Source organism: Lytechinus pictus, chromosome 1 (genome assembly GCF_037042905.1).
Source record: "Lytechinus pictus isolate F3 Inbred chromosome 1, Lp3.0, whole genome shotgun sequence".
Classification (NCBI taxonomy): domain Eukaryota; kingdom Metazoa; phylum Echinodermata; class Echinoidea; order Temnopleuroida; family Toxopneustidae; genus Lytechinus; species Lytechinus pictus.
In genome coordinates, this window is record NC_087245.1 from 8,800,204 (window position 1) to 8,820,442 (window position 20,239).

The window sequence follows — 20,239 nt, forward strand, 5'->3', positions numbered from 1 at the left end:
TTTTTAAAAAGACGTTGGGTTGATTGCCTCCGCGATCGCCCAGGTTTGTTGATTGATCCCATGCACTTTGAATAGTCGTAATCCCCCCGGTCCTTACCCAGTGCTCAGCCGTCCATACCAGGCCAGCAGCGCCTCCATTTTGCCTTCCCCGATGTCCACCCCTCAAAGAAAAGTTGCACTAAATGTCACAAAAGCTCATGATTGGATCAAAACAATGCTGAATTATGCCGCCATAGAGCTAGAATTATGATCGGAAAATACAATTTCATCGCTGAAATGTTAATTAAAACCATTCGCAAATGGGGAAGAAGGAAGTGACTTTATGATTTATGGAGTGTGCTGCACGAATTAAAAAACCCGCGAAAATGTTTTGAAGCCGCCAAGCGCGAAAAATTAATCCCGCGAAAATAACAGCGTTTACAGTATTTGATTTAAACGTTTATCATGTTTTATCATCAATTGTTATCAACTTCGCCTGCAATATGTGTATTATGAAAGGGAGTGACAAGGAAGGGCACTACAGGGAATAATTTTCCTGGCATTGCATCATAATTAGCACCACAATTTTAAAGACTGCTACACAAAAAGTATTTAATCTGTATACATTGTAGTAGATTGAAAAGTATGGTAGATTTTTTTATATTGGCAATACAGATCCTAGTTGAGAGTGTTTCTCTGATGACTAAAAATGCTAATCAAATTAGTTGAGCAAAATTTTCACCTGCTCTGATATTCATTGAAAAAATTAATTCCTTATCTGATTTGAAATATCGGTATCTTCTTCATTTCTTGATTATAAAATTTTTCTTGCAATTTTGTTTTTGCCAACAGGTGCAAATGAATTATTCCTTCCAGCGTCAGTCATCAATGAAACAGCAGAAAATGGAGAACAATTGGTAATGGGACAAAAATGGATTAAGGAAGAACAACCTAAACAAATTGTTGTTTCTAAATCTCTCTCACCTGAAAGGTATGATACAGACCGCGAGGTGAATAGGGAAGAAAAATCTTCTTACTCTGTAAGTCATGAAACAGAGACTATCAAAGTACAAACTCTTGATGGAAGAGGGGATGGTGAGAAGAATGAGGGAAGTGAGGATAAGCAATGCAATAACACTCGAAGTAACAACAGTGAGAAGATAATGCAGAGACAGAGTTTGAATGAAACTGACTTGACCCTTGTGTCTTCACTGGAGGAATCATCTATTACATTATATTCACCAGACCAAGAGGCAGTATCGATAGATGCCTGTCACCAGAGTGAGCAATCGAATCATGAGGATGCTGAGACTTCATCAAAAGGCCAGGTCAGGAAGGAATTGGGCAAGGGAATGGTGAATTTCTAGCTCTTCAATCTGCTATGGATCATTATTAATGGCAATTAGAAATAAGGATGAGAAGGTTGACAGAAATAGACAGAAGGACCCTGTAATCAGAATACTCACAGTACCTTTAGAAATCAGAACTATATCATCATTTTCCATGTTTAAATCTACTAAAAAGACCCAACCTATTTTCAAAATAATGATCATATATAGCATGCAGTATGTAGCAGTTGAATGTAGTCTTGTAATTTCTTTGTATTGGTGTAAATATTGTATGAAATGTTTTAGGTTTAATGTATGTATAAGCCAATGTCTATATACACTGTACCTAGGCTTATTATGAAGCGTACAGAGAGTCTTCCTGCTTGTTATTCTCTTTGCTGTTAAATTACAGTTATAATTATTATATCCTGCAGAGGCTTCCAGCTGGACAAGATGTTCTTGATCAGTCATCGAATGCAACATCTGGTACAGATTCATCGTCATTACCCCCCATCTCCAGCCAGTCTTGTAAAGGACCAGCTTTGCAATCACCAAGCATGAGCAATGGTCCACCCAGTGTAGGAGACTTGCCCCTTCCCCATTCCCATCATCAGCAGACAAACCTGGGCCCAAATGAAGCCAAGGGATCTAAAACTGTGACTTCTGAGCGATCACTTGAACAATCACTAGGCGCTATGGGAGTTGATCCTCATGACAGCAGACAGGTCTTAGTGCACAATAGCAATCATGTGAGTGACTTTGATGCATCTGGAGCTGCTGATATGACTTCCATTTGGAGTACAGATTTGTCAGATAGTGGTAAGACTGTATGTAAGGGTTCTTGATAGCCCGACCCCTTCAACCAACTGATTTATTTTTTATATTTCTGAATCAAGATTCTGGAGAAAGCACTCCATGCTAAATCATTCTATGCTTTCCCCCGACCAAATTACTGATCCACTGATTGTCTACCTGTTATGGAATTGTATAATTATTGTTTAAACAGTGTTATTTTTATAATAATTTTTTTTACATGCTGAGAAACCAAAGAAAATATTTTTAACACATTCTTGAATTCATTCTGCATAATTTCGTCAGGATGTACTGATTCTACATGCAGGCACATTCACAGAGCAGAAATTAGTGTAGTCAGTTCACAGGGCTGCTAGCCAGATGTGAATATTTGCAATAAATTGTTAAATATCTTTGGAATAAAGGTTCTGTAAACCATAAGATAACATTAATCCAAGCTTCCACTTTATCTGTCTTTATCTGAAATTGACATTTATTTACAGCGAACAACAATTTTTTTAGCTGTGTGAGGCTGTGAGCACTCGCAAACCAACAATGTCCAACTTCGTAACTTCATGATCTATTTCTGCCATTCATGTCATCTTACCCTAGTTTGTCTTCAAAAATTGACTTATTTTTTTCTTTGATTTAACTTGAGAGGATTGTCTGATATGCAAGGTGGAAAAGTAACTGAAGTGCACACAATAACAATTTGGATTTGACAAAATATTTTAATAGATGATGAAGTTCCAAAGAGAGAAGATGAAGGAAAGCTGAGGGAGATGAGAAACAATACTGCCATGGAGTTACTGTGGATACAGCAAGCAATCGAAAGCAGGAAGAATGTAAGTATACTATAATTCTTATCTCCATGATTCATGATGATGATGGTGGTGTAATACTAGTTAGTAATTTGCACTCTATGCCCTTCACTCACTATGGATAGGTGCTAAGGGGTGTTAACTTTCAAGGCCAAGGACATTAAGGTTTTAGTTTTTTATTTGTCCTTTCTGTCCGTCCATCCATCCATCCCTTTTTGTCTCGCCTGCATAGCAGAGTGAGACTATAGGCGCCGCTTTTCCGATGGCGGCGGCGGCGTCAACACCAAATCTTAACCGAAGGTTAAGTTTTTGAAATGACAGCATAACTTAGAAAGTATATGGACCTAGTTCATGAAACTTGGCCATAAGGTTAATCAAGTATTACTGAACATCCTGCCTGAGTTTCAGGTCACATGACTAAGGTCAAAGGTCATTTAGGGTCAATGAACTTAGACCATGTTGGGGGAATCAACATCAAAATCTTAACCTAAGGTTAAGTTTTTGAAATGTCATCATAACTTAGAAAATGTATGGACCTAGTTCATGAAACTTGGACATAAGGTTAATCAAGTATCACTGAACATCCTGTGCAAGTTTCAAGTCACATGATTAAGGTAAAGGTCATTTAGGGTCAATGAACTTTGGCCAAATTGGGGGTATCTGTTGAATTACCATCATAACTTTGAAAGGTTATGGATCAGATTCATGAAACTTGGATATAAGAGTAATCAAGTATCTTTGAACATCTCATGCAAGTTTCAGGTCACATGACCAAAGTCAAAGTTCATTTAAGGTAATTACTAGATTGCCGTCATAACTTTCAAAGTTTATAGATATAGTGTATAAAATGTGGATACAGGGGTAATCAAGTATCACTGACAAGTTTTAGGTCACATGATCAAGGTCAAATGTTAATGAATGTAGTATTGTATCATTATATGAATGGTGTTTTTTGTGAATAATTATTTGAAAGTAGTTTTCAAAGTCAGCACTGCTGCTATATTGAATCATGTGATCCAGGTGAGACCACCAGAGGCATTCCACTTGTACTAAGTTATGTTGTCTTAAACCTCATTTTTCCACCATACACAGTATCTGAGGCTGAAGAGTAAGATGGCAATCAGTAATGGGACAGATCAGTGATGTTTGGATACAGACAAGAGGATCAGAGACAAGGCCAAGCTTCCAAGCAAGGAAATCTAGAGGTAGCCCTTTTCATATGCATGGCGAAATTGGAATAATTTATATTAGATTTTCATTTATGAAGTCATATAATGATAACAATTTCAATTTTTGCGAGAGTGATCACGAATTTCCTTGTTGACCATAGTAGATTGCGAGACAAATGAATACCCTCTAGCGATTATAACTTCAGTCCTATTTAGTACCTGGCCAAATTTGGCAAGCTACCAGAAGATGCATGATCACTCTTAGATGTACTTGCCTTAATCATATCTCATTGTGTGCAAAATCAATTGAGCTGGTCTGAGCAGGCAGATGTAACGTACCTTAATAATTGTTCCATGTTTAATCTTAGCATATAGGAATAGTGTAGACCTAGATCAATACGATCCTTGCCACTTCAGAAATGCAAGATATGATGTTGGATACGGCGGACTTCTTGATCTAGCATATTGCAAAGAATACCTCTTGACATTGTTTTTACATGGTTTCAGTCATGGAACATCCCAATAAGTGAATGTAAGCATTGTTTGAAAGATAATAATATTCAGTTCTTTTATAGTGCATAACACATAGCTACGCATGTCCCTATGCACTTGGATAAAATTAGGGAATGAATTTAGAAAGTAAGTGAAGAGTGTAGGGCACTGAATTCATTACATGCTAAACAGATACTTTTTTAGGGAAGTCTTAAACTTATCTAAATCATGTATATTTCTCATATAATTAGATAGTACATTCCATAAGACGGAAGAGGCATGTGCAAATGAGCGCTCACCATATGTTTTGGTAATAGTGGGAGGAATAGCAAACAGCTGCTTTGTGCTTGATCTTAGAGTACGAGTAGTCTGATTTTCGGTCAAATATGATGGAGCTATCTCATGGAAGCATTCATATGCAAAAACTAATAATTTGAAAAAAATATGAGAATGAACAGGAAGCCAGTGTAAGTTTCGTAGTACAGGGGTGATTGATTCATATTTTCGAGTTTGAGTAACTGATCTTGCAGCAGAGTTTTGGATAGTCTGTAGTTTCTTTATTTGTCACTGTGGTAAACCAAAAATTAGGTTGTTACAGAAATCAGTATGACAGAGAACAAATGCATGGATTAGTTTTTCAGTTGTAGGTTTATCCAAATAATTTGGAATTTTTCCTATTTGATAAAGAGCAATGATGCAGTGCGACATTTATTTGATATAAAGTTCTCAAATGTTATCAGTGAGTCAAAGATTGCCCTTAAGCTTCTACATGATTTGCTACTAGGAATTGATGTTTCATCAAGATCTAAACTCTGTATTGGGTTGTTTCTCGAAAACTTGATATAAGAAGGAATTCTGTTTTACTACTGTTCAGTTTAAGACTATTCTTTTTAGACCATTGTTTGATTGCTTGTATACCATGCAAAATTTCAGTGGTATGGTCACAATTACTTGATCTCATGGAAGAAACATAAAGTTGCATAATCTGCATAAAACATCTTTTGGATATGTCATCTATCAATTATGGATTCAGTGGAGAAATATAAAGTGTAAACAAAGTCGGTCCTAATACTGATCCTTGCGGAACGCCTTGATTGAAAGGGTGGGTGGATGATCGTTCGATTCCTATAACCACACAGTGACCACGGTCAAGAAGATATGATATAGGATTATGAAAAGCTGCATGTTCTTGGTTTTTCCTTATTCAGTGGCAATGACTGGCATTCTCCTTGCTCATCATTCACTAACAACAAATGTAATTCACACATATTGATATCATAGGCTCGGGTTTCAATTAGGAGCATGCACTTTATCACGTTTTAGGCTTGAAGTATTATAACACAATCCTGTCACACGTATACAAGTATATAATGTTGTCTACCTGTCTCCAGCACTGAGACGTCCTATAGATATGAAACCATTGGGTAAAGTCAAGTAATTTTTCAAAAGCACATCCTCCATGAAAGCTTTCCAACAATGTAGAGTACGTGTAAGCGTTCAAATGAAGAAACAAATATGTTGTGTTTATTCACCATCTAATTGACTTTTTGCAACTATTTCCTCAAGTTCTTTCAAAGAATGTTACATGTATATAAAAAAAAACCAAGGCTGTGATAACAAGGTGGTTGGATTTAGGTATTGCTTAAGTATTAAAAATCTGAGATGAATTGGAGCAGTCTATAAAACAAAGAAGAGTTGATGATATAGTCATACAGCAAAGTATTCCAGCCCTGACATATCAATTCAATTCAATTTCAATTCAATTCAATTCAATTCAATTCAATTCAATTCAAAATTTATTTCAATCAATCAATCATAAAAATACAGGTATATACAAATTAGGTAAAAACATGGGATTGGGAGCCCCTAGAAGTTTTCATTAAAAAAACTTGTGAGTGGGGCACCACCATGGTACAATCAAATACAAATTAATATAATATCCCCACCACCTCTCATTTTTTTAAAGGTACAAATGAACCCATTCTAATCTATGGCATCATGAAAACTCATCTTTTTTTATGCTTTATTTTTCAACAGCATTCTTTCTTTCTTACGTGGTATGCACAAACTCCATAGGAAATTCTTTTTTATATTCCTTTGAAAAATGCAAAGAATGTTGCTTGTCGCAAATGCTACTGTAGATATTGGCGCAGATGCCTGGCGAAGGGGAAAATTAGCATCAGAGTCCAGTGTGATGATTAAATTACAGAGCAGCAACAATTAGACATCCCCACCGATGTAAGAGACAGAATCTCTGAAGGAGTTGTTGAACCTTTGCAATACCTAGCTAATAGCAACCATTTCAAAGTGGTTTTGCGAGTTTAAAACATAGAGCTACTCTGGCTGTTTCCAACCTTGTCATGGGCAGAATCTCCACTTTTTTTTATACCCTTACGCTCGAAAGGCTGTAGAGCAGGACCAGAAATATTAATAGTTGTGCACTCTGTTTTCGCACTCTGAATTATTTTTCTTTTTCATTGATTGGTTTTACAGCTTTATTCAATCTTGAAATTTAAACACTCAGTGTCATACTTAATGAGAAGTTTCTTTGAAGTGTTGAAGAGCACAAGTAATTTTCTTTTGTCATAACTATTATATGAATTTTCTGTAACAAAAATACAGAGCTGCCTTGTGTCCTCAAATGTCAAATGAATAATCTTCCCATCTATATATACATGGTCGTAGGGTTATGTGTAGGTCAGCAAATCTCTCAAATTCGTAGGAGTGAGCAAGTGAACATCTTCATCTTTCACCAAAGTTCCTAATAACTTTCCTTCAATGACGAGGTTCAAGTTTAAAACTTCTCCACTTCTCTATCGCTTCTCCACCTGGAGCTCACCTGGGTGAGGAGCTCCTCCCAGAATCAGACTTTACTTGGTTTGGATGCGCTACAGGGTATATACGCTACTTTATTTGAAAAAGAAAAGAGATTTGTTAGACGGCCTAGGAATTATTATTTTTTAGGAGTTTTTTTTTACATAGGGGCTACCACTGAATATCTTGGGGCTATTTTTGTTCTTCAAGGCAAGGGGCTACTTATTTTTATTGCACATCAGCAATTTAGCATTCTGAGACTCACTGTGATGCCTAAAAGCTTAAAAAATTATTTCTTATAATAATGAAGACTAGGCCAAGACTACCTGAAAGGATATAGATCTACTACCACATCTAACATAAACTCTAGAAATAATAATAATATGAATCAACACTCACCGTAAGCACATTTGTGGGCTGAGGTATCTTTATGCCACTCAGTATTGTCTATCTTTATATTCATTGTACCCACTGTAAATGGTTCTTTAATGCAACCAAATTTTTTTTCCGTCCGGCGGATCCTGGTGGTGGCGGGAATGCTCTGCAGGCCCTATGTTACAAAACAGATCCCACCACTACCAAGGCCACATCCAGTACTAAGCCAATCCAAAACCCATGATATGATTGTTGATCCGTTCTGAACTGTCTATTGTTTTTCTTTGTTCCGTTCTCAGTACTTTTAGTAGTAGTCTGAGAGACCTCTGGTTCTGGCTGTTTGGTCGAGCCAGGTCGGATGAAGTACTTTTTTATCTCGGACGATGAATCACACATACTATCACAATCAGATTCACAGCAGTTTGTTCATACATGCATATTTAGGATGCACATGGTCTCGCTACAAGCTGGCACAATCTACTTCTGCATTGTGCATTTATTTACAATCGCGAAGCTTCCAGTTTTACGAAAGGCCTTTAATATGTGCCATCAGATCATCCATTGAAGTGATACTGATAGCAAAGGGTGAGCTGCTTGCTTTGCTGCTGATGGAACATAATTGAAAATGATGTGAACTTGATGTGCAATATTGTTTTTCATCGTTGGCAATAATTTATTTGGGCAATTCTGAATTAAATAGTTGCCCCAAAACTTTAGGTTTTGAGAATTTTTAGGGGCGATTTGGGTTGTCATGAGGGTGATATTGCCAGTAGCCCCCAAGCATTTCCGACGCTGTTGTAGAAATAAAAACTTTTCATTTTTTTTTGTTAATAATACTGTTATCTCCTTCTGAGAATAATTGCTCTTTTGTTCATGGAAGTTGACATCTTTGTTGCTGTCGTCATGCTTGTGTTGTTGGAATGCCATTATTCAAGTTTCATTTCTGCCTTCTGCACTTGTCATCATGCACTCTCGCCTTAAGAAGTAGCCTCCCAACATATCTTTGATGATGCAAAAATTCTGTACTTAAGAAGCAACAAATTGTTCACATCACCAGCACTGCAATTGATAAGTGTCAACCATTGGAATCAATTTTTTGTTGTTGAAATTAATTAAAATGATATTATGGACGATATTTAGTCATAAAAAAGGTAGTAAGATATTGATAAACAATTCAACATTTTTTAAAAGTGCACTACTGAGATGGTTTCCATACTCCTATGCCTGGAGTGAAATTAAAAAAAAAAAGGGAAAAAATTATTTGGTAAAAAGCATTTAAAACAACACCCTCTTTGTAAAGGTATCTTTAACATCTGTTAAAATTTTGTGTTGACAAGACTTTATTGCCAAGACCTGGGGAGCGTTTCATGAAAGGACTTGTCACAGGTTTTATCCGACAAGTCCTGTTATATCCAAAGTGGTTTTATCCATTAGTTATCATACGAACTACATTTTACAGCCAATCAAAATCAAGGAAAGTTGTCGGATCTGGCAACTTGTCAGATGAAAATGTTGGTTGATGAAATGCTCCCTTGAAGGGCCTACAAGCTTGTTCTGAAAAAGCCCAGTTATGATTAAAGGATTCTTTACTCCTTTGTTCTTACTGAAAAAAAAATTGTATTGTGTCATTTAAAGCTAAAAAGCTAATTCAGTGCTTGTTGCAGCATTACCACCTGTGCCCTATCAGTGGTTCAAACACTTCCATTGCAATCAAAAGCCACTTTCGGTACCTTGCCAGCACTCTCCCATAGATGCTTTTTACTTTTTTCCCCTTATCATACTGTAATACTGCCTACAATCTCCCCTTTCTTCTTTACCACATAATAATTAATATCAAATAATTATGTCATCAGAGTGGATTTACTTTTTTTGTGGGAGGGAGTTGGGGGCTGGTTGCCGACATCTTTCCTAAATTCCACTTTTGTTCATTCTATTTGTCCGTTGTCAATGTTTGCTAACCAAATTCCCTTGATTCTCTGGGTAACTTATTAATTAAAAAGAAATATGTATTTGACTATTTCAGGAATATCTTAATTTTCTTATTTTTTATTATTTATTTTATTATTATTATTATTATTATTTTTTTTTTTTGGGAGGGGCTCACTTGCAAACGATCTTAAAATGTAGGTAATGACAGCCCTCAAATTTATTGACTCACTATGCCATATTGATCCTATGAACACATTTTTTCATCATGCTATTAGTTGCCCAATCTTGTGTACATTTTCATTGTGATATATTTATATAACTTGAGTGTAATTTGGTGTTGGAAATTGAATAGAATTAACCCAAAGTTAATTTCTTGAAAATCCAAGATACATGGATTTGCATTTAGGAAATAAATGTACAGACTCTTTTAATTTCCATGTTTGTTATACTATTGTTCTGTTTTAATGTTTCTTATGAATGTACAATATTTGTATTGTTCAGATTGATTTTAATTCTATCTCCATTCTCCTATGACAGCGTGCAAGTAAGGTTTGGGTGAATTGCTCTAGGCTTGGGCTCTACCACAATGGATATTCTTATGATCATCTGACATTATACAAAACAAGTTTAAGTTTACAGAATTCAACGGTAAATAGTGATTTGGTCTATACCTGTTTTTTCATTTGATCTCTCATGCTATATTTGTTTCCTCTTATGTCCACTTGGTCTCACACCACTTTTGATTATCAACATCATTTTCATTTGACACAGTGCAACATATTATATATTGAAGTGAAAATTAGCCATGAGATCAAGTGATGTGATGTTGTACCAAATGATTATGAAGACCAAATTGATAGTAGTAGTGGGTTAAAGTTATGATGGTGTTAAATGGTCTGAGGATGATTTGCTACTAGACCAAGTGGATACAAACCACTTTTACCACTTTGCTTGATATATCACCCAAGTATATGAAAGTAAACCACTAGGCTGTCACCCATAACTGGTAAGAATTAAGCCAACAATTCCCCTGGAAGGAATCAAAATCACCGGCAAGATTGTACAAGATCATGTGGTGGTTGTTTCATAAAGCTGTTTGCAAGTTATGAATGGCTTAACGCATGACTGGTGACCATTTCTTGTACTAAATTATATTTTCCTATGTAACTTAGTACTAAAGAACATGTGCCAGTCTTGCGTAAAGCCATGAGTAACTCTATGAAACACCCACCCATTCTTATAGGGAATATTAATAACAAACAGAAATGTCTTTGAAAGAACAATTTTGTTTAAAAAAAAATCATAGGCCTATTCCTTGAAAATTGATTTGTAACGGATCGGGCTTGCAGAATGCAGAAAAAAGGTTGAATATTAACCCAATGAAGACTGAGCCCAAGGTCTGTTGTAAATGCACCAAATAATCAGCCAATCTCCAGTGGGTTAAATGTTTATATTTTTTTGCTCTTTGTAATATCCTTTAAACAATTTATCTTAATTGAAAATATGTTCATGTATGAATATGCAATGTATGTTGAAAAAGTTAAGCATTTTAAATTGTCTTTTAGGAAAGAGGCTTACCACCAACGGAATGCTAAAATTCAAGGTTTTGTTGATAAAATTATATGTGCAGTTATACATTTTACTCCTATTTCCTGCAAATTGTAGTGTTTATTATTACTGAATTATTGTTCTTTTTTTACAAAACCTATTCCCAAGTAATTTTCCCTTCATTATTTATATTTTTTAAAATATTCATCTTGATTTAATATATGAATAATGATGGCTGTGGCATCTTAATGTAGGATATACCTGACGGGGAGATGGTGTCCTGTGAATGATGAGCCTACGGGGCATTGTCCCTTAAATTGTAGGAGAACGGCATGCCCTATCAGGTAGATTTTTAAAATAATTATAATTGTGTAGGTCTTAGAATAGGGCTGTGTGAATTACATGACCATCAGTGATCATATTTTATTTCATGTAGACCTACATATTGTGCATACTATGATGTTCAATTCTTAATGCACCTCTCGCCCTCTGTGTGGAGTCAGTTTTGTTGATATGTCTACCACATTGAGAAGTACCACTTTTGAGACATGTAGTAATGTACATGTAGGAACTCATATTTATGTAACTTTGGTAATTTGCAACAGTATTTTTATTTTATTCATTTTTAAAAATTTTACCAAAAGGCCCATTTTAGTTAATATGAATTCCTACTTGTTGCATCCCTGAACAGCAAGGTGCCATTTCAGGCTTATAATTATTGTAACTGTCATTATGTAAACTACCTTGGAAACCTTGATATAGCTTTGTTTGATGATTCCTGCTACTGTGGTAGTTACTATGAAATTTAGTTAAGTTACTTATCGTAAGTCCTTTTTGTGAAATTAGCCCAAGAACTTGTTAAAAAAAGTTTGTTATTAAGTATAATTATTTTATTGTAACAATAATCATAACAGAAAGCAGGAAATCAATGCTCTCTTCTGACTTAAAGTGTACTTAGGTTTGACTTTTTACAAGTGTTTTTTTTTTTTTAAACTAGTGCCCATATGTATCTTTTCTGCAGGGACCTTTGAAATCAGAAATAGGTAAGAAATTCAGTGTTCAAAAACTGTAAATTATCCAGTTTACAAACTAAATTTCCTTATTTATATACCGGTATTACAAATTGCACATGATTTCAAATTTTTTATCAACCAAATATAACTATGGCATTAAGAATACCAAGTAGAATTAGTAAATTTACTTCCTTGACTTCATCACCTTGTTTTGTTATGATGTTTCATTGTACACTGTATATGGGTATACCCATAGTTATTTTCACTATTGCAATTTGTAATTCCTCAGCTGGAGTTGGCTCGCTATCTTGAAGCAAGAAGCGAAGAATCATAAGACCAGGAGTTTGGAAATATATTAGTGTGAATGCAAGAATATCATAAGAGGTGTGGCTCAGTGGATTAGTCTTCGGACTTTGAACCACAAAGTCCGGGGTTCAAATCCCACCGCAGCACTAGCGTCCTTTGGCAAGGCGTTTATCTTCATTTGCCACTCTTTACCCTGGTATAGTAAATGGGTACCCGGTAGGTAGGAGTTCCTTGAATGCTCGATGCTTCGATCAGGGTAGCCATGCTAAAGCCCGGGTAATAGTATGCAATGCAATGCTAAGGAACATTTTAATTAAACGATATATAAATGTTGCATATTATTATTAATATTGATCTCCGTGGAGATCAGCTGTACGTCACAGTGTAAAAAGGTTTGAAACTCGACGAAAGAAGTATCGTGATGATATGCGGGTAGCTAGAAAACTATGTCAACAGATGAATATCAATGACTTGACAGCTAATTTCTTCTGCCCCACGTGCATGAGAAAATTTTTAATCTAGGATTGGCATTGACAGCCCTTCCAAGACTCAATCATGCAAGCAGTCATCTTACTCTATTCGAAGGGATTGCTAAGAGATTATTATTACAATGTTTCTTGCAGACAAATTCAAGGAAGAAAGTTGAAAAGTATTGCATGGTATTGCGTGCATTTCCTTGGTCCTATTGGTTGATATCTAGATAAGTACTTTTTAGTACATAAACTGGTTAGAAATGTGTGATTCTGTGAATTTCTTAAAATTTCTTTATTTCATTGGTCCATTAGTCTGCAGGAAATTGCAGCAATTACCAAGAGCATCAGTCAGGCATAGGATGCTGAGCCCTACTACCATGGTAGTTGCCATTATGAGAAAATTACGACAGTTGTAATTTATCTATGAAACAGACCCCTGACCTGTGTGTTTTGCACACAAAAATTATACCAAATGGATTGCACAAAATAAACTTCTTGCTCGTAATATCTTCATTAATTTTTATTAATATAGTTCTTTTTTGTAATAATTATGTTTACCTAAATATTGCATCAACTGCAGGATTATTATTTTTGTGTACAGTAGGCTATATTGTATAAACTACCAGATTGTTATGAGAGACTGTTTGCATGAATCATTATGAATCTTGCGTCAGTATGTTCACTCTGCTGCTCCAACCTTTACCCATCAAACCGTACAGCAGGTACATAACTTCTGGAGATCAGTTCACCTTGTATGAAGACAACCTGGGCCAAGTAACATTAAGCTTAATGATTGATCATTGGGCTGATTTCGACGATTGATCATACACAATGATTCATGTATTCAATCATAGAAATCAACCTCACAATCAAGTGATAAGCTCTATCTTACAGTGCCCTGATCTGCTTTACTTCATCATTCATGTCTTGGAAGTGTAGTAATCAACAATTGAAACTGAAATCTGCTATCAATAATCTGAATTCATGCTGGTCAAGAAGTCATCACTGGAAGTCTACTTGATTTGGATTTTTCAACAACGAATAAAAAATATGTCAGACTTAATACGTGGTGGTCATGTCATAGTGTAGGAATGTCTGGCTGGGAGATGGTGACCTGTGAATTCTGTACCCACGGGGCCTTGTCCCTTAAATTGTGGGTGAACGGCACGCCCAGTCATACTTTAGCTTTTGCTTTTTTTGTAGGGTGTAGCACATTGTGCCTTGACAAAAGTTTGGGCCATGTTTTGCAGCTTTAATCCTGAAATAGGCTTCCATTCCTTTCCAATGTTCTATTTTCAGCATGGAAAAAACAACAGTGAATGCAGGCAAGCCACTGTGAAGAAGCTTAGCAGGATTTTGGCTGAAGGACATGGCCTAGACTTCTGTTTAGGTGCTTTAAATACAGATGCCACTGCCATCGTTTGCTATTAGCCAAGTGCTCTCAATGTTAATGTCATTTTTGTAAGAATAAAGGGTTCATCATGAATCTATTATACAGGAGTTCATTATCTTGGTTTCTTATTCACATGCAAATCATCGATGGACAAAACGTGTGTATTTTTCTTTTTTCTTTTAATTTCTTCTCTGTATGAATATAATCTTTGATTAGATGATAAAGAATGTTATCTATGAAAATATTTCATGGAATAATAGATTCAGAGCAAAATTGTCTGTAAATACAAGTGGCATTGTGGTTTATTTCCAATTCATCTAATGCCAATTCGTTTAATGCCAATTCTTCTAATTGCCAACTTGTCTACTATCATTTGGTCTGCTATCAGTTTGTCTACTATCCACATAGTCTAATTGCAAATTCGTCCACTCTCCATTTCGTCTTGTAACCAGTTGGTCCAATAGCCATTAAGTCCATATACCATTTGGTCTGATAAAGTGTTAATTGTACAAAATGAATGAAAATGAAATGTATATTAGACCAACTGGTTATGAGACGAGATGGCCATAGACGAAATGGCGATTAGACAAAGTGATGATTGGACCAAATGGTGTTAGATGAAATGTTGATGGACGGAATGGCATTAGACTAAATGAAAGTAGACAATGTGGTGAGTGGACGAGTTGGAAATAGAAGAATTGGCAATTTACGGGTATTGTTATACCTCAGTCATATTTGCCTTACGGCGGCTGTGTGGCGAGTCGATAACAGCTGGCTAACATTTTTGTACCGGCTTTATATAGGTGGCTAGAATAAAAATGAATAAACCGTTTTTTTTCGACTCGCCGTACGGCCGCCGTTGGGTAAGTATGACTGAGGTGTAATTCTTTACATTGCCAACTACATAATTGATATGAGTCATGTAAGGCATTATTCGCAACACTGAGATTTTAATAATTTAAAGAGGTCTTAATAGAGCCTTTATGAAATTGGATACACCAATGTTTCTATACATGTAAGGCAAGGCTTGACCTTTGCACTGGCCTGTGGCAACAATACACAAGTCAGGCCACCAAAATTCTGTAAAAGCCCATACTTGGCCTGGATGGGCTACCACAGTTTTGATAAATTGTAATGTTTTCTATTGCTTTAGGGCCACCAAATTTGCTTTGAGGGCCACCAAAAATAAATTTGATGATTTTGGTTGACTGATCGGGCCACCAAGAAAAAAGTTAGTGTGGAGCCTTATGTATGGTATCTCAATTTTGAGGAGATTTGTCCAGTGTCCAATTCAAATAATTTCAGTAGAATATCGAAGTTCTATGATCATTGCTGCATTGATGGAAGACCACCTTTATCATGACATGTCACTTGGAAAGGAGAATGCCCTTTTAGTCGATTAGACATTTTTCGAACCTAGAAATGTTCTTTCCGATTAAGTTTTTTTCTTGATTCGTGTTCCTATGGGGTCCTAGAACAAATTCAGCTTGGTTGCCCAAACGGCAACCTTGGGTAACTTTGCTAATTTGCATAAATCCAAAATGGCCGCCAGATACCAACTTAAAAACTGAACTTGTGAATCCCTTGCAGCAGAATGATGAGGAATACCTCTTTTTATGGGTTTTGGTGTGCAAAGAATCCATTTCTAATATCGATTTTGCTACATAAGGTGATCTTCAGGCTAACTCCAAGATGGCCGCCAGATGCCATCTTGAAAAATTAGATTTGAACCCCTTGCACCAGAATGATGAGTAATACCTCTTTTTATGCGTTTTGGGGTGTGTAGAATCCATTTATGTTATCTATTTTGCAATATAAAGTCATCTTCAGGTTAAATCCAAGATGGCCGCCAGGTGGACGCCATCTTCAGAAATTAACTTTTGAACCCTTTGCTCCAGAATGATGATCATTACCTCTTTTTAGGGGATTTGGTGTGTGTAGAATCCATTAATTTTATAATTTTAGATTATAGGATCATCTTCAGGTTTAATTCAAGATGGCCACGAGATGTCATTTTGGAAACTTGAGCTTTTGAATCACTAATCCCAGAGTACTATATAACAACTTATAATAAGGGGTTTAGGTGGTGTTTCTGTAAGTTTTTCTCTTTTTCAAAAGATGGTCTGCTGCAGGGTAAATGGCCTATAACGTATAGTAAGATGGCTGACAGGCCTAAGCTAAGAAAAATATGACTGAAACCACTTTCCGGACACTGATAGGACCTCTTTGGAAGGGTTCATACAGCGGTGAACACTTCCTCTTGACTTTTTGTCGCTCAAAATTTGTTGAACATCTGTCACGAAATTACATATTAATTTTGTACAGCCTTTGAGCAAAAAACAATATATTTCTAATTTGAACAAGTTCGGGAAGCTAACTTGATCATTCTTAATTCAACTCGCCCCTAGGTATTCAGGGATATCCTTTAAGCTTCCTCACGGTCTTCACTATCCCGATCTAAACAAGTCTCAAAATCTCTTCCTCGACATCCTCCATCACGACACTTTCGTCATTTCCAGTTTTGACATTGTCATGATTGTGAACGATAGTGCATGGATTGTAGAATTCCACTTTACCTGAACTGTAGAATGTCGTACATGACAAATGCTCTTTGTGGCATCCACATATCTCAGTGCTGCATCTCTTACCCTGTGACCTACATCATGTACATTGACAGCGAATTACATCAATCGGTTCAGGTGGAGTAGGGACACCTAGAGCAATGACAGCAATGGGGATTTCATCTCGGATCTCCCATCCAAATTGAGCTATATCCCCGGGCTCATCAAGGGGCTGGTACTGATCTACAGTTATCAAAAGAGCTCGAAGCGCATGCAGCAACAGGTTATTAGATGTTGGAGGTAGGGCCATTACTTTAGGATTCTTTTTCTTCTTGTTGAAGAGAGAGAAGCGAGCTGACTCCATAGACACGTCTGGTTGATGGCCATACATAGCAAGACAGAAGGGTTTTGCTGCTTCCATCAGATCTGTGAGAGTGGTCCCTACCTTTCCAAGTATCTTAGCCAAACCTTGACAATCCCTGGCAAGTATAGTGTGTTGAGTGCACTTATCTTGCCTTTGATTTCGTGTCGCATCCACTGAGGGCATGAACACCAAGCAATTGCAAACATTTTGGTCCCAGGTCAACACAGATTGTATTGATATCCAGTACTGTACCATCGATCTCACCGTTCCATTTGTACCTTGCACTATAGCTCCACCTGATTAACCCAATAGTCAAGCAGGACAAAAATGTCTGTGTCATCGCTATAAGCACACAAAGCACCCTCTGACCACAGCTTGCTGCAAGACATAGGAGATCAAGGTGATATCTACCTCATCATGAGCAAACACACCATCAGCAAGTGTCTCCGTTGTTGTATGCTACCCTAGACCATGGACCTACCATTAGGTCCATGCCTAGATTGATGGTAGGCATACTCAACAAGCTTGCCAGCCTCCGTTTGTTGTTCTTGCTCCTCATGATATCTCTCGTTGGCAGGTAACTGGTGATGGAGAACTTATGGTCTATGATAACTTCACCAGCTCTTAGTATTATCTCATAATCATTGACAGAAATGTCATTGTGCACGTCGAAAAGAGCACTCTTCTTTCTTCCATCTGTATAGTGACTCAAATGTCCTTGGGAAGGTGAGATGAGATCTAAGGAAGTGCCACCATGGGGAAATAATGGAAGTGTCGAGATGGAGAATATCAAGGGAGAGGTCTTTGAGCATTGTTTAGATCAGGATGGTAAAGACAACGAGGAAGAAGATATCCCTGAATACCTTGAGGTCGAGTGGAAATCGAGTAAACTTCTCGAACTTGATCGAACTTATTCGAGAGGAATACTACACACCACTGAAACATCTTATAGTGAGCTGCTATATATTAGTCTGGGATGAGTGGTCATAAGCTCAAGCTTTCAAAGACAATGTCAATGACAATGATTATATTTCTTTGACGGCCCCTCCTGGGGGCATAGAAGAAATATAACAACTTACAACAATGGCAATAATAGGCATAAGAAAAAAAATACCAAGGTAACAAAAAAAAAAAAAGATTAATAAAAAGAAAGAAAAAAAGAATCAAACATGATGATAATAAACATATGTACAATACAAGAGCAGTAATAGAAATAGAAACGGGCACAAATTAACCCACCCACTCCCGACATGCCAGAGAGTATCTGGAGACTGGTACCCCACTGAGCATGTGCAGGTGCAATCCAACAAAATCTGAAATCATGCCCTAATACGAGAAAGTAACCAAGACAGCAACTACACTATAATAAGATATTACAATTTTGACATAATGAATTTACAAAATCTTGACAGATTTTTCAAGTCTTTTGTATTTCTCATATTAAACAGCTTGTGCACTTAAATCACGTTTGGTCTGACAAAATAATACCCTTTAATTTAAGCTTTCCTTTCACTTTCAAAAGCAGGACAATTAAACGCATAATGAAACTCGTCACCTGGCTCATGCGAGTCACATAGAGTACAAGTTTGCAAACCTTGATTAGGCAGGTAACGACCATTAGCAATTGGCAATCTATGATTTCCACAACGATATTTACAGAGTTCAATCCTATCTGCAAAATCTAATTTCACTAAATAGTTCTCAAACCCAAAATCTTGTTTGAATATCCTATAATTCATGCACAAACGGTTTCTATTAATTTCAGTATTCAATTCCTGTTTAGCAATATCATCCAATCTGAGACTCACAGTTGACTTAACCCACTTAACGTCCAAGACCATATTCTCAACACTCCACAGATTAGTCATCCCACATCTATCCAAAATTTCTTTCACTTTTACTATCCATGGTGACTTATAAAGGTCCCTATCATGAAGTTGACGCAAAAGCCTATAAATCATACTTGACAATTTAGATTTTCCATTTACACTTTGACGAATCCTTGCCCAAAGATTTATCATACGCTTTTCAATAATATAAAGCAGACTGACTTTTCCCAATTCGCCATATGTCATACAATTCGCAGACCCTCGACTAAGTCCAAGGAGGCTTTTTATAAACTTCTTATAAAACATTTCAATACAATCTACATCACCAAACCCCAAATTTCACTACCATATAACAAAATTGGTACCACCAGCTGATCAAACAATTCACATTGAATGTCCAAAGGCAAACTCAACACCTTGGCCTTACTTTTAAGATTAAACATTGCTCTCCTAGCCTGATTAACTTGCTTTTTCATAGCTTTCTTGAAGGAGCCATTGTAATTAAAAGTGGTACCTAGATAAATATAATCCTCTACGACTTCAAGAGCAGTATCCCCAAACAAAAACTCTGGATATTTACGAACCTTTCCACGTGAGAAAATCACAACTTTAGTCTTGCTTGTATTAACAGAAAGTTTCCACTGCTCACAATATTGATGAACAGCCGACAGAGCAGACTGAAGTTCTTGAGCCGACTCAGCCAATATTATTGTATGGTCAGCATATAATAAAACACATAATCGTAAGAAAACTTCCACATCATCATTGCTCAGGTAGTCCCTTATTAGAGAAGAGCACATATTTAAGCCTTTATAATACCGACTAACAAAATATTCAGAAAAACTGCAAAGAGCAAAGGAGATAAATTTTCACCCTGACGCACTCCGATATTACAGGTAAAGAAATCAGAAATGTTATATCCATACTTTATGCATGATTTAGCATTTTCATACATATTATAAACAACACTAATAATCTTCCCATTGATACCACATGAAATCAACTTCGACCAGAGACTAGATCTGTCAACAAGGTCAAAGGCTTTTCTGTAGT

The 20,239-nt window shown here is 36.5% G+C and overlaps 2 protein-coding genes across 2 annotated transcripts in view; one reads left to right on the forward strand and one right to left on the reverse strand.

Annotated features, from left to right (window-relative positions):
- LOC129256944 (uncharacterized) overlaps positions 1-9,007 on the forward strand; it is a 29,423-nt gene extending 20,416 nt beyond the window's left edge. The window contains exons 4-7 of the mRNA XM_054895175.2: positions 832-1,307; positions 1,742-2,126; positions 2,838-2,944; positions 4,013-9,007. Of these exons, the coding sequence (XP_054751150.2) occupies positions 832-1,307; positions 1,742-2,126; positions 2,838-2,944; positions 4,013-4,063 (1,019 nt within the window). The 3' untranslated portion in view covers positions 4,064-9,007. The remainder of the gene's footprint in view (positions 1-831; positions 1,308-1,741; positions 2,127-2,837; positions 2,945-4,012) is intronic.
- LOC135153222 (uncharacterized) overlaps positions 1-20,239 on the reverse strand; it is a 1,173,865-nt gene that overhangs the window by 384,851 nt on the left and 768,775 nt on the right. The gene's annotated exons all lie outside the window — the stretch shown is intronic.